Source organism: Scyliorhinus canicula, chromosome 20 (assembly GCF_902713615.1).
Source record: "Scyliorhinus canicula chromosome 20, sScyCan1.1, whole genome shotgun sequence".
Lineage (NCBI taxonomy): Eukaryota > Metazoa > Chordata > Chondrichthyes > Carcharhiniformes > Scyliorhinidae > Scyliorhinus > Scyliorhinus canicula.
The window spans coordinates 21,188,319-21,203,875 of record NC_052165.1 but is presented as its reverse complement, the minus strand read 5'-3'; the positions used below and the strand labels follow the sequence as shown (position 1 = coordinate 21,203,875).

At 43.6% G+C, this 15,557-nt stretch overlaps 1 protein-coding gene across 2 annotated transcripts in view; it reads left to right on the top strand.

The window, feature by feature from the left end:
- slc6a15 (solute carrier family 6 member 15) overlaps nt 1–15,557 on the top strand; it is a 49,827-nt gene that overhangs the window by 21,053 nt on the left and 13,217 nt on the right. For both annotated transcript variants that reach the window (XM_038780259.1, XM_038780260.1), the window contains exons 4-6: nt 1,073–1,199; nt 1,294–1,475; nt 13,805–13,915. In XM_038780259.1, the coding sequence (XP_038636187.1) occupies nt 1,073–1,199; nt 1,294–1,475; nt 13,805–13,915 (420 nt within the window). The remainder of the gene's footprint in view (nt 1–1,072; nt 1,200–1,293; nt 1,476–13,804; nt 13,916–15,557) is intronic.

The window sequence follows — 15,557 nt, the reverse complement described above, 5'->3', positions numbered from 1 at the left end:
TCCATGTCTCCAAAATAGGCTGGCATTTAGATGGGAAAACCTGTGGAAAAGATATTTTAAAAATGCCCTGTTGTTAACTTCTGCAGCACAACCCATATTCTGAGTTCCTTGTCTGAAAATCAAATCCCACCATCCCCCAACTTGTACGCCCTCACAGCCCCAAGTAAGTATCAATATCAAGTGTGCGCTTTTAAGGCAAACAAAATGGCGCTGGTTCTTGGTACTTTATTTTAGTGTGATACTGGTCTGTAAGCCATTTACAGACCCGATTGGTTTTAGTTATTCTATACTTATCAAAATGCTAATCCTGAATCAATTCGAAAGTTCGTGGGGAAATAAATATTTATTGTTTTTAAGTGTGAGATGGAGATTTGCATGTTTGATAGAATTTCACAGTAATGCATGTGCCCCAAAACGTTTAGAAATGAGACAGATACAAATAAAAAGATATATAACCACAATGCAGGTTCCTGTCAAAGCTGTATTGCTTATTCAATCTCTCAATTGCCTTTCATATAGACAATGCACGTTTCCTCCCAGTTTGACACAACCTTGCCTTACTTTCACATTCCCCCACTGACTAATTCAAAGGCCTTCACATTTAACCAAAGTGAAAAAAAGAGCACTTATTGTTTTTCTACACCTGTGGGGATCAGATCAGATCTGAATAAAATTGCTGTCACTCTTTCATCAGCGACTATAGTAAAAGGAATATACTGCTAACATGCTTCTCATTCATTGAAAACCACATTGTAGATAATAAACTCAACCATTTTTGGTGATCATGACTCAGATGAATTGACAGGCACAAATGATTGATCTAAAAAGTTGGAAAAATATAGAATGCTTTAATTTTGTGCATTTGTATCAAATTCCTAACAGTGTTAACTGTGGTAACAAACATGTCTACATTTAAGTATTAATATTGCACAAGATAATTTGCAGATTATAATTGTTCTAAATTAAAGGATTTTATTTTAAAATTTTGTTCATCAGAAAAAAAATCAATGGGGTATCTTGTCTTCATCCCGATGAAAGGATTATAAAATATGTCTTGCTGTTTTGATTATAGGTGTGTTTCTTTGTAGCTCTGTACTACAATGTCATTATTGGCTGGAGCTTCTTTTATTTGTCCAAGTCCTTTCAGCATCCATTACCTTGGGATCAGTGTCCCCTGGAGAAAAATGGCACTAAGACCTGTGAGTATCTTGACGGTGATACCCTGTTGCTACATGAGATGCCATTGTGTGTTCAGCCATGTAAACGATGTGATGTTTTCCCCGTTCCTTTCAGTTGTTGTGCCTGAATGTGAAAAAAGTTCTGCCACCACCTATTTCTGGTACCGGGAAGCGCTGGATATATCTAACTCCATCTCAGAGAGTGGGGGTCTGAATTGGAAGATGACTATCTGCCTGTTCATAGCCTGGCTTATGGTCTGTCTTGCCATGATCAAAGGCATTCAATCGTCAGGAAAGGTGAGTGCCTTTCTTGAATACTAATATTAAGATTTCCATCTTTAATTTGTGTTTAGTATCCCTGTTTCCCAGCGAGACAAACAATTGCTTTCTTATTCACCACTGAAGATATGAATGACTGTATTTAGTTATTATTATGTAGAATATTATGAAGTAGAAGTTATGGTAATGAAAATTTTGAAACGTGCCCAGTGGAAGAACAGATTGGATGATTAAAAACGGAGATCAGTGCTTGATTCATAGCGCTGTCTATGCCCTGATAATTAATTTCAATATTCTGGGAATCTAGTGCTCATTTAACATGAAGAGTTGTCAACCTGGTTAGCGATTTTAAAGAATGCTTCTATATTTCCGAGAAGGTATACAAAATATATTCCAAAATCAACCCTTTCACTTTGATCTGATGCACCCTTAACTAGATCCAGTCAAGCCAGAAGCAAAGCTTTAGCTGCTTTTGTTGCTACAAGCGGTTCGGGTAAATTTCACAAATTCGTGCTTCAGCTAATTTATGGGACGTCCTTGACAAATCATATCAGGGTTCATTTAATTGAAACACAACAGCAGCCACCAAACAATTGGTAGAGAAATTAAAACGAAGTGAATCAACGTGATGTTTTTACCCTTCCAGTTATACCCCCTTAACAATGTTGCAGTTACTTAGAATATAAGAACATAAGAGATGGGAGCAGAAGACCACATGGCCAATTGAGCCTGCTCTGCCATTCAATGCAATTGTGGATGATCTTGGGCTTCAACTTCACTTTCCTGCCCACTCCCCATATCCCTTAATTCCCTGAGAGACCGAAACTCTGTCCGTCCCAACCTTAAATGAATTCAGTGGTGGTGTAACCACAACCCCCCAGGGTACAGAATTCACCTGTTCACAAGTTCACAGATCCTTTCACTCAGAATGAGAGTAAATGTTGTATGCACATTTGACCACTATCTCATTGTCCTAGAGATTACTGGTAAAAATTGGTGTTTGTACCATGTTTCTTTTTCATTTAGAATAGCTCAGTTGCAGTTTTGGCTCTTGGGGGCAAGATATAATCCTGCTTTAATATTTCTGGCTCGCCCAGGTCTAATCTTTGCCTTTATCTCCTCCCGCTTGCAGGCAGTGTTACTGTACCCAGCTCACTTTACATGGCATCACCTCCTCTCTTCTTGTTCTCTTCAAGATAGTGCACCTTTCTTCCTTCCCTCTGCCAACAGTATTCTTCTAGCCTCCGAGAAACTGGGGCCAATTTTTGTCTCAGTATCCCAACATTTATAACTGTAAATGCAATCGGGTGACAGATGTTCTTGCTATAGAGGGAGTGGAGGGAAGATTTACCAGACTGATTCCTGGGATGGCAGGACTGACATATGAGGAGAGATTGAGTCGGTTAGGATTGTATTCGCTGGAGTTCAGAAGAATGAGAGAGGATCTCATAGAAACTTATTAAATTCTAACGGGACGAGACAGGGTAGATGCAGGAGGGATAGTCCCGATGGTGGAGGTGTCCAGGAGCAGGGGTTACAGTTTTGACAATATGAAGTAGACCATTTAGGACTGAGATGAGGAGAAGTTTCTTCACCCAGAGAGTGGTCGTCGACCTGTGGAATTCGCTACCATAGAAAGCAGTTAAGGACAAAACAGGATTGTTTCAAGCACGGTGGCATAGTGGTTAGAACAATTGCTTCACAGCTCCAGGTTCGATTCCCGGCTTGGGTGACTGTGCAGAGTCTGCACGTTCTCCCCGTGTGTGCGTAGTTTTCCTCCAGGTGCTCTGGTTTCCTCCCACAGCCCAAAGATGTGCAGGTTAGGTGGATTGGCTATGCTAAATTGCCCTTAGTGTCCAAAATTGCCCTTAGTGTTGGGTGGGGTTACTGGGTTATGGGGATAGGGCGGAGATGTGGGCTTGGTTAGGGGGGTAGGGTGCTCTTTCCAAGAGCCAGTGCACTCGATGGGCTGAATGGCCTCCTTCTGCACTGTAAATTCTATGAAATAAGTAGTTGGATATAGCACTTGGGACAAAGGCAATCAAAGGGTATGGGGGGGGGGGGAGCCCGTATCAGGCTGTAGAGTAGGATGACCAGCCATGATCGTAATGAATGGCGGAGCCAGCTCGAAGGGCCGAATAGCCTCCTCCTCCTATTTTCAATGTTGCTATAACTAATTAAAATATTCCAGCAGGAGTCAAGTGACATTGTGAGGACCCCCAATGGCAGATATGTATTAACACTGCGGTTCTTAACGTGCCCATAGACCATAGGTAATGCAAGTCAGAAGAAGACTATTGTGACACTATTTAAAGGTAGTCAAGAGAAGCTGGAAGCAGGTTTGACACATGCTTTCTTCAGTCCCTTGAGATTTCTAAGCCTCAAATGCAAGGTCCAACCCTTTGCTACTGTGTGTGCTCATTGGATTTGCTGTTGAAATCTGCTGCTCTGTTTTAACTCCCACCCTGTATCTCTTTCCCCCTCAAGGCCTTTTCTTCCTCTCTCATCTACCCTCAGTTTGATCGCTCCCTTTCCCTTCTCTCAACATTGTGGGATAAATTTTCCTGAAGAGCTGTCAGGAAATTAAGACCAGGGAGGTTTTTTTCACAAAGGCGCAGGAGTTTGGCCTCACCAGCTTCTCACCCTGGCAGCGAAGATGAAAATTAACCCCCGTGTGTTTGTTTCTCTGACTGCTAGGCTGCAGCCCCACTGGATTAAATTCAGGAGCTTATTCACTGGAGACAGAATCCCTGAGCCTGCATGCCTGAGGGAGTCTGTGTCAAAAGGAAAAAAAAGCTAACTCTTTCTTTTCTGGGTTTGAGCCTGACCCATGCAATTGTTCAAAGGAATTCTAGTCTTCACTGTGAAAATACATTTTGTCTGTTTATGTTGGAGTCTCTCAATGTTGAACATCAGGTAATTATGTGAAGATCATGAGGTGCGGGTGAGACGGCTGCATTTGAATTTCATGAGGAGGGAAGAATTGAAGCTGGGGGTTAATGAATATGTGTACGATTTATATAAATATTTATATTAATATCTTATATTAAACTTGTTTTGAGGGAATGTGTTGGGGGAATGGGGAGTTGCATGGGGCTGAGGAACTGTCCTGTCAAATGTTTGTTATTTTCCCTCGAATATGGTTGGCTGGAGGATGTGACATTAGGGAGAATTGTTTTGTGCAATATAATTAATAAATATATAACAAAAAAGCAATACCCAGTCACTTTGAAGAGGCAAAGTGACAGAGAGACATGACACTCGTGACTTACCAGGAGCTGACAAAATGATCACACATGTTAACCATAAGAAATCGTAATCCAAACATACCATGATAGGCAGGTGGCCTGTGAAGGGGTTTTGTTTTCTAACATAATTCCCAGGATGTACTATCTGAAAAAAATAAACAAGTTTTTGATGATTTGGGATGCGTCTTCACAGAATGAGCAAAACTTTACATTTCCACTGATTCTACCAGTGGTATGGACTGTATCCTGCCTTATAAAAACTACCGCTGTGGTAAACCAAGCATTATTTGTAATATGGAATAAGGGCGTTGAAATCATGTTTCCCAATATGAGGAAAGGATGTGCGTTCTTACGGAAGTCCATTGCCTGCGATTTCAAGAAAAACATTAAACTGCTTGCTTGATGCCTTTGTTAAAATGCAGAAATTACATTTTATAGAAGCGCGTTATTATGTTTGGCTCCTTGTCCGCTTCTGTGATATAACTTGGATAATATTAGACTCTCTCTCTCTCAGCAGACAAAAGATAAATATGAATTCACATGGAAGATCCTCACATTCCATTCTCAAAGGCAAAAAACTGCAGATGCTGAAAATCAGAAATAAAAAGATGGAAAATGCTCCAAATACTCAGCGGTCAGGCAGCATCTGATTCACAAATCTGAAATGATGGCTGGGTATCTCTAATCCCCCAGCCTCATATTTCCCGGTGGTATGCTGTTCAGTGGCAGCGGGAGTCTCTACTTCTGTTGCTTGTCAGTGGGTTTTCCCATTGGAACCGCCCCAAGTGGGAGGGGGTGCACTGCCGGCGGGAAAAGAGAATCCCAAAGGCCGGATAGTTCCGGCTCATAACTCCCTGTCTGTCTCTCTGAGGATGCTGCAAGGCCTGCTGGGTAATTTCCACCATTTTCTGTTTAATTCCATTATCAGGAATTCTAGGACCGATGTTGTTCATGTTCCGCCTGCCCCCATCTCCCGCCAAAGCGATAATCCTGATAGTACTTGTTTGTTGCCATTACAGTCAGGGACCTTCCTGAGCCACCTGTTTAGCTCATTGGGCTAGACAGCTGGCTTGTAATGCAGAACAAGGCCAGCAGCGCAGGTTCAAATCCCCTACCGGCTGATACCCGAGCAGGTGCAGGAATGTGGCGATGAGGGACTTTTCACAGTAACTTCATTGCAGTGTTAATGTAAGCTTACTTGTGACAATAAAAGATTATTATTATTATTATTGTGAAAGCACCCACAGTGAAGAAGGTTGGATTTAAATGCGATTGGCTCAAAAGTGTGGGTGTGCGATCGCCGTCTACTCAGATTTTTTAATGATTCCATCTTCCCAGTCAACCTGAACCACACTAATGATGCTCGTTTAATCTGAGAGCACAACGACATCCATAATGAGCCGTTTGTGACTTGATCAATGTAAAGGAGACTTTTTAATTCATAATTTAAAAAATAAGCTACTTGTATCATCTTTTTCCATCTGCATACCAGTTGGCCAATCTCATGTCGTACACAAATTAATTATTTTAAAAAGAAAGCTATAGCACAGCACTTCTGCATATAATTTCTGGAACTTCCTTTCATGTGGGCTTTCCTGTTTGTCCTTTGGGTTCTGACGTCATTAACCTCGAGCTGTATTCCTTGCTCAGGGGAAACATATGGGTAAAGGTTGGTTTTGCATTGACTGCTAGGTTAAACTTTTTTCGGGCCATTTACATGTGACCACCAGCACAGCTACCCTTAACACAGACATTTTTAATAATACGAGTGTGCTTCTTTATTTACTCTTCCTCGATTTCACATCGACATGTGCGTGATTCATCAGATTGGACTATTCAATTACGTGCAGAATTAATTAATCTTTACTTGGCTTGCTGAGGGAGATGCATTACGTCGACAAAACATCCTTCCTTGCATTCAAGTTATAATTGGTATGGATGTAGACTTATCCTCAGTAACCCATTCATAACTATAGGGGTGTAGTGGTCATGTAACCACAGGGTTACCGCCAGCTCTGTGGCCAGTGGACAGGCCCACTGCCGCACCCATTCATTTCTGCCCTGTTTAGAGTCATTTCCGGGAAGCCATTCTGCCCATTGAGTCCATGCTGACTCCCTCCCAAATCAATCTACATAGCCCTGCAAGATTATTTCCTTCAAGTGCCCTTTCAGTTTCTTTTTTTTGAAATCATTGATCACTTCTGCTTCCACCCGCTTCCTGGTCAGTAAGTCCTCGGGCATTACTACTCACTGTGTAAAAAGGTTCTTCCTTACATTCCATCTGCATCTCTTACCCAAAATTTTAAATCCTTGTACCATCATCTAATGGGGAACAGTATTTCCCTGTCCACCTGACTAAGCTTGTCATAAACTTATACACCTCCATCAAATCTCCCATTCATCTCCATTACTCCAAGGTGAACAACCCCAGCCTTTCCCACCAAACCTTGTAAATAAACCCTCTTATCCCCGGAACAATTATGGTAAACCTCTTCTGTACCCTCTCAATAACCTTCACATTTCCACCAAAGCATAGTGACCAGAACTAGATGCAATTCTCGAGTTGGGGCCGAACCAGGGCTGGAATTTCCCGGCTGGTTCTGTAAGTGGGTTCTTCCGATTCTGCCAATGCTGAACCCCACCGCCGGTTTCCCGATGGCGGGCAGTCCATGTAGCAGGAAACTGCGTTGACTACAACGGTACCAGAAGATCCTGGGCAGGATTCTCCAACCACCTGCCGGTTCGGAGAATCGCCGGGGGGCGGCCTGTATCCTCCCCCGCCGGTTGCCGAATTCTCCGGCGCTGGAGATTTGGCGGGGTGGGAATCGAGCCGCGCCGGTCGGCGGCCGCTCACTGCGGCGCCCCCCCCCCGGCAATTCCCCGGCCCTGAATGGGCCGAGTGGCCTTCCGTTTTTTGCCGGTCCTGCCGGCGTAAATTAGAGTAGGTCCTTACCGCCGGGTCCTGGCGGCATGTGCAGCCTCCAGGGTCCTCGGGGGGAGGGGGGGGGGGGGGGGCCTCCGATCTGGCCTGGCTTGCGATCGGGGCCCACCAATCGGCAGGCCTGCCTCTGTGGCTGGGGGCTTCCTTTCCTGCGTGCCGACCCCTGTAGTCCTGCGCCATGTTGCGTCTGGGCTGGCGCGTTTGAAGGAGGCCATTGCGCATGGGCGCATCCCGCAGTGCACAGTTCGTGCCGGGATCAGCAGCTGGAGGGACACAAACTACTCCAGCACCATGCTGGCCCCCTGTAGGGGCCACAATTGCTGATCCTGAGGCTGTGCCGACGCCTTCAAGAAACGCGACCGTGTTTCCGACAGCGTCAACACTTCACCTCAGGATCACAGAATCCCGCCCCCTATCCCTTCTGTCAAAATCCATCACCTCATGCTTCTTAGTATTTAATTTCATCTGCAAATTGTCTGCCAACCTCTCTATCTCCTCTTGCAGGCGATTGCCATCTTCCTCGCTGCTTGCCACTCTTCCAAGTTTGATATCTTTGGAAAATTTGAAATATTCCAAGTCATTTATATATAACAAAACACAGTGGACCTTATACTGACCCATGAAGAACACCACTGTCTACCACCCTCCAGTTTGAAACACAACCATCCAACATGATTTGCTGATTATTGTCCTGAAGCCATTTATTTCTTTTATCCATTTGGACACTGACCCTTCAATTCCATGAGTCCCAATTTTGTTACCCAGTTGTTTATGCAGTACTTTGTCACATGCTTTCTTAAATGCCAAATAGGCAACATTCATTCCCTTAATCAACACTCTGTTACTTCTTAAAAAGGTTGATTAGATTAATCAAGTATGCCTTTAAAAACCTGTGCTTGCCCCTATTAATTAACTCAAACCTCCCCCAGTTCCTGTTAATTTTTTCCTTGATTCAGAATTCCAAACTCTTACCCGTCACTGATGTTAAACTAGCTGACTTGTAGTTGCTGGAATGTCCTGACACCCTTTTTTGAATAAATGTGTCACATTTGCCACTCTGCTGACGCCTGCCCCATATCTGGGGAAGAGTGAAAAATTAAGGCAAGCTTTCCACGATCTCCATCCATACTTCCTTCAGGAACCCAGGATACAAGTCATAAGGACCAGGTGCCTTATCTACCCCAAGCATAGCCGACCCTTCCATTACCTCGCTCCCACTTCAGAGTGCAGTAGCCACCAATGTCTTGTTTAGAATAAGTCAATTCAACAATCAAAGAAAGATTACATTAAAATATTGTTACTTATATCTTTCTTCATTGCTGTCACAACAATTTTGCTGTACCATAGAAAGAAGACCCATTATCTATTGCCCACTTGGTGGGGTGTGACTCTCATTCATTGTTGCCTTTATTCTGGACAACAATATTATTTTTAATGAAGAACCTGGCAATTCTAAAGTGGAAAATAATCAGTAACTTAATTGATGGAGCTACAAAAAATGTCAGCCAAACTTTTCCAGCCATTCATGCATGTGGGTTACTCTATCCTGTTGATGGTGATACCCCCGCGGTGCATTCCCTGGCGGCAGAGGATGCGGAACACACAAAACCCATAGACATCAGCAGGACCGGAAAAGAGCCTGTGGCCGGCCAATAGCAGGTCGCCACGCCACCGGGAAATACACGATGGGGGTGAGGGAGTGAAAGTCCCGCCCATTGTATGCGATTTTAGAAAGACATTTGCGTGGCGTTTCGTTACGTCACAAGTAATGACTTTTGGAGAGTGCTGACTTTTGTTTTGGAGTAGTTAGGAATATCCAATGGGGGGCAGAACGGTGGCACAGTGGTTAGCATTGCTGCCTACGGCGCTGAGGACCCGGGTTCGAATCCCGGCCCTGGGTCACTGTCTGTGTGGAGTTTGCACATTCTCCCCGTGTCTGCGTGGGTTTCACCCCCATAACCCAAAGATGTGCAGGATAGGTAGATTGGCCACTCTAAATTGCCCCTTAATCGGATAAAATAATTGGGTACTCTAAATTTATAATAAAAAAAAATTAAAAAAAAAAAGGAATGTCCAATGGGATGAATGAGTAGTTCATCCATTTTGGTGGCCCTGAAAGGATGGTTGGGTCAGAAAACACAAGAACTCCTTGAGGCTGCATTTGTGCAGGCCCATTTCTAAAAGTGGCTTGATCGCTCCCACACCTTGTATAGTTATCCTTACTTAATTTCAGATTAGAAATCATAGAGCATATCCACAGGCATACCTCCCCCACTCCCCAAAGTATTTTAGAAGCACTGAATTAATTTAAAAAAACAGAGGACCTTGGGATGCCTGTGATCCTCATTTATAGGATGAAATGAGCTTAAAGACAAGCTCCTCTATCTTAGAGAAGTGCCCAGTCGATGCAACGTGCACTCATTGTAAATTATGCTAATTATTCAAATCTTCCCATTCAGCAAAAATAAGAAAATAGGCTGATTCAATCGACGCTGAATTGACTCTAGTGTCTGGAGGCTGAGTAGATATTTTTGGATTTTCTAGTAATTTACTCAGAGCAATTCAAAGGCTTGGGTCACCTAAAGCAAGTGAAATATACAGGATAGGGAGGATTATTGCAGAGCCTGCTGTTCACCAAAGTAAATAACTGATTTGATACGCCTGAACCATTCTAGTGTTATGTTTATTCGATGTGAAGCTGAGACAGCGATCCAATATGAATGTCTTTTGTAAGAACTTGTGGCATTTAAAAATGAAGTGTTGATAAGTATTATTTATTCACCACAAATTGGTGGAAATTTAGAGGTCAAAACAATATTGATATAATAATGGAAGAAATGTATCTATAGAAGAGTTGGCTATGCAGAGGTGAAATGTCCCAATCTTTGACCTTCCAGTCTGGGTTCAGTCTGAAAGAAGCTTGAGTTATCCTCAGGGCCCCAGCATGGGGGGGGGGGGGGGGGGGGGGGGGGGGGTGCGTGCAGAGAGTAGCTATTTTTACCTCCCCTTATTACGATCAAGTAAACTCTCACAGAAGCCTGTGTGTGCCTACAATGGTATCCTAACCTGCGTTGATGCTCCACGCCAAGTTTACTCCATCTAAAGCCACCGTCATCCTATCACAAGACCTCCGCTTTGAAACCCAGGTTCTGTTCTCTCTCTCTTATCTGTTTACATCCAGGGCACATCTCTTTGCCTGATCTTTGACATACCTTCCTGTCTGCCCATTCACGTGTGCATCTTGTTCCAAACAAGACACCGTTGCTTCCATCTCCTCTTATTCCCTCATAGTCACAACCTTTAACATCACAGGATGATCGTGGAATTCAAAGATAATTTCTTCCATTACCAACTTCCTCTTTACGCTGAGGTGTATTTCCACCAAAGTGTCACCGTCCAATCCTGGAAACCATCTCTTTTTCTAAACCCCCCTCCTTTTCTAACCCCCCCCCACTCCCAAAATGTGACTTGAGCCCACCCCCCCCACCCCCCCCTCCCAAAATGCGACTTGAGCCCATAATTGAAGCTGATGCCCCAGTGAATTCGTGAGGGACTGCATTCTTCATTGCCCAACTCTGACAAGTCATCATAAGCACTGGTTTTTCATCCAATCCACAGATTTTTCCATCTGCATTTCCCCAAGGATCTAACTTCGTCCTTCTTCTCATTCTAATCTACATATGGCCTTGTGGTAATTGCATCCAAAGACATGGGTTTTGACACATGCGTGGACTACACCGAGCACCACCCATCTCAACTCTTGCCCTGTCTACTGTGGGACTGATGGTATGCCATGTATGTTAGAACAATCTGCATTTTCCTACAGTTATGCAACAGCAAAACAACAGTTATTGTCCTCCCTCAAAATTCATACTCTCTGCACTGATTCCATCACTTTTCTCAGTCACTGCCTCAGCTTGAGCTGTTCTCAACTATGGCATTTTATTTGTCTGCTAACAGAGCTCCAAACCCATATCTTTTCCATCCACCTCCCCCTCCAAAATATCCCTGTTCCATCCAAAGCTTAACTGCTGTCAAAACCCTCATCTGAACCTATGGTCACCTCCAAACTTTACCAGTTTGTGGTCGCTTGACCAGCTTTCCATCCTCCATCCTTCTCAAACCTTTAGCTTATCCAAACTTTGGGCTGCGTGTCCTGATGCGAACTAAGTCCCATTTCCCCATTAGCCTATTCTCGCTGAAGCCCAATTAACGCCCTGTTCCCTCCCTATCCCTGCAACCTTCACCACCCTTTCAAACTTTTTATAATTCTGCATTCATTCCAAATCTGACCACTGTGCATCTCAAGATCACTTTGCCTCACCATTGGCAGCTATATCTTCAGCCCAATAGGTCCGAATTGTTGGGCATCCTCTTTAACATCCTCCGTAAAACCCATCTCTTTGGCTTAGATTTTGGGTACCCCCCGAACATCTTTTTTTGCCTAATGTCCATTACTGTCCTATTAAGCCCCTGTAAATAACATTAAAACATTTCCCGATACACTGTAAACTCTTCAGTCTGGCCAGGAGTCGATTGACCAAACCCAAGCAATTCACAGACGAATCACTTGACTGCCTGGGTGCTGCAACAAATTAAGAATGGGCAGTAAAGAAGATGAACATTTAATCCCTGCTTACTGTGGGTGCAATATTATTGGAAGTACAGTTTGGAGGAAGCAGAGTACATATCAAATATACTATGTAAATGTTAACCATAACTCAAAAAGTTATGTTCATACAATACAAGGCTTGTAATCCATAGTAGATAGTGGCCCTAAGCCACAAAAGGTTTTTTCAATATGCTACATTTTAAACATCAGAGTTCCGACAGTTTACCCATTTTTCTAAATTAAGATGTAATGGTAAATGTCTGCCCTGATCCCCAAAGCAGGCAAAATTGATGCAATCAGTTTTTGACTTGCTTGCATTCTAAGACCACTCTATATCCTGAAAACCCCAACATCGAGAAATGACTTGCTTCCAAGCATTCCAGACTGGAAAAGTTGATGTTCGTTCAAAGAAGTACACAAATTCACATTTTTGTTGTCGTCTGGGGGTGGAATTCTCCGCCGGCGGGATTCTCTGTTTTGCTGGTGCCCGGGGATTTCCTGATGGCGCGGGGTTGCCCCACAATGGGAAACCCCATTGATCGGCCGGCGGAACGGAGAATCCCGCCGGCAGGTCGTGGCAGAAATGTGGTGCGGCGGGGCGGAGAATCCAGCCCCGGATATCTGACACCGGAGTGATGACCCCACACAGGAAAGTTTTCTGGTGAAACTCAATGTGAAGAACAGCCACTCGGGCGACATGCCAGAGAGTGACTGGCATTTGTGCCACTGTGCACCAGTTAGAGAGCCAGTGCCTTCAGGAGATTCATTGGATTTGCTTATTGTCACATGTACTGAGGTACAGGGAAAAGTATTTTTCTGCACGATCATTTAGTACATGAAAAGAAAATACATAATAGGGCAACACAAGTTACACAATGTAAATACATAGACACTGGCATCGGGTGAAGCATACAGGAGTGTAGTATTAATATTGTCAGCCCATAAGAGGGCCATTTAGGAGTCTGGTAACAGCGGGGAGGGAGAACATTGTTAAGGATGAAACAAAGGAAGGTCTGGTTGCTGATCATCTTGTACATTGAGTGCATCTTTAATATAGTCAATGTTGATGTTTTCTGGATACTTTCTAATGCCCAGCTGTATTAAAATTGAAGAAGATACTGTGAAAAAAAAGTTTTTGCACACAGTGAGTGGTTTGGGTCAGGAATGCGCTACCTGGAAGAATGGTAGGGACATGCTCAGCCGAGACACTCAAGAGGACATTCAAGATGATTACTTGAATAGAAACAATGTGCAGGGGGATGGGGAAATGGCAGGGGAATGGCACTAAGTCATGATGCTTGTTTGGAGAGCTGGTGCAGACATGATGGGCCAAATGGCTGACCTTTTGCGCCGTGGCAATTCTATGATTCTGGGATACCAGTATGACTAATCCTGATACTTCGCTATCATTGCACTTAGCAAAGTTTCAAATCATGCAGACTTGTTGAAATGCAGTTATCGAATTGTTAAGCGTTCACTTATCATTTAGATGTAAAGGTGTTATTGTTTTTGCCGAAATAATTGACCCCTCAATCCATTTTTTCAGGTGATGTATTTCAGTTCTCTGTTTCCTTATGTTGTACTTATCTGCTTTCTGGTTCGTGGTCTTCTTCTGAAAGGTTCTTTGGATGGCATCCGGTACATGTTTACCCCAAAGGTACGTTTGGCTCAGTTTCATTGTCAATGTGGAAATGCTTCTTTTACTGACTCAGCACAATCTGTTGGTGGGATTTCACATAAATACTCATGATTGTTACAGCGCATGCCACCTAGTGGTACAGTGTATTAGTATCTATATGATGTTGATCACAGACCAGTTACTTCTGTTACTAGGCTAAATTCAGTCAGATCAAACTGCATAAAAGCTGAGACAAAAATAACAAAAGGATCTAAGATTTTGATTTTTTTTCGTCACAACTGAATTTTATTACAGATGTCAGCAGAATATAGGGGCTAGTTTAGCACAGGGCTAAATAGCTGGCTTTTAAAGCAGACCAAGGCAGGCCAGTAGCGCGGGTTCAATTCCCGCACCAGCCTCCCCGAACAGGCGCTGGAATGTGGCGACTAGGGGCTTTTCACAGTAACTTAATTTGAAGCCTACTTGTGACAATAAGCAATTTTTATTTCATTTCATCATCAACAAGCCTGGTGTTGCTCAGAAAAAACTATAAATAATGTGTCTATCTGTCAGTATGTTAATGATTGGTTTAGATCACAGGTTCAATAACAGGTGCCGCAAATATTCTGGAAAGGATTAAAACTGCATCAGCAAAAGGTGCAATGGACAAACATGAATGCTTATAACAGTTACAAGAGGCAAACATCTCTTCTTTTCTATAAATATATATAGATAGCCTTAGTGTCCGGTCAGCACGGTGGCACAGTTGTTAGCACTGCTGCCTCACAGTGCCAGGGACCTGGGTTCAAATCTGAACTCAGGTGACCATGTGGCGTTTGCACCTTCATCCCGTGTCTGCATGGGTTTCCTCCGGGTGCTCAGGTTTCCTCCCACAGTCCAAAGATGTGCAGGTTAAGTGGATTTGCCATGATAAATTACCCCTTAGTGTCCAAAAGCTTTGGTGGGGTTACTGGGTTACGGGGATCGGGTGGGGGCGTGGGCTTAAGTAGGATGCTCTTTCAAGGGCAGGTGCCGACTCGATGGGTTGAAAGGCCTCCTTCTGCACTATAAATTCTGTGATTCTAAATGCGCAAAGAATTCAGGAGAAACTTATTTATCAAGGGAGTAGTTGGAATGTAGAACATTTGACTACGTGAATAGCTTTGGTGTCTGTAAGGGGAGGCTTGATCAGCACATGAAGTAGAAAGGAACATATGGATATGATTTTATTAAGGTGGTAGGAGGTTCGTGGGGAGTATAAACACCAGTACAAACTGTTTGGGCCGAATGACATATTTCTGTATAGTATATCATACATAGCTATATACCATTATTATAATTTATATTGTAATGTTAAATACATTGTTATAGGCCTGAATTTTCATGGTAGCAAGTGTGCGGCACAATCATTCTTTGAGTCGGTGGGGAATATATCCACGCCAACTCTGACAGGCCCAGTACTATTTTATGCATTATTAAGTGTTGATTGGCAGCAGGCAGGAAGTCCTGCTTTGGAGAACTGTTGTCCAATATGATTGGCTGAGAGCCCTCCTGGCACAGCGCTGCAGTGGCTGGATGAGGTACTGCAGCATTGTGCCTGAACCGAAGTGCTGGGACCACACTTCAGGTAAGTATCGGGGGTCCTGTGGAGGGGAGGGTAAGGTGGGAGTTGGGTGGGGAT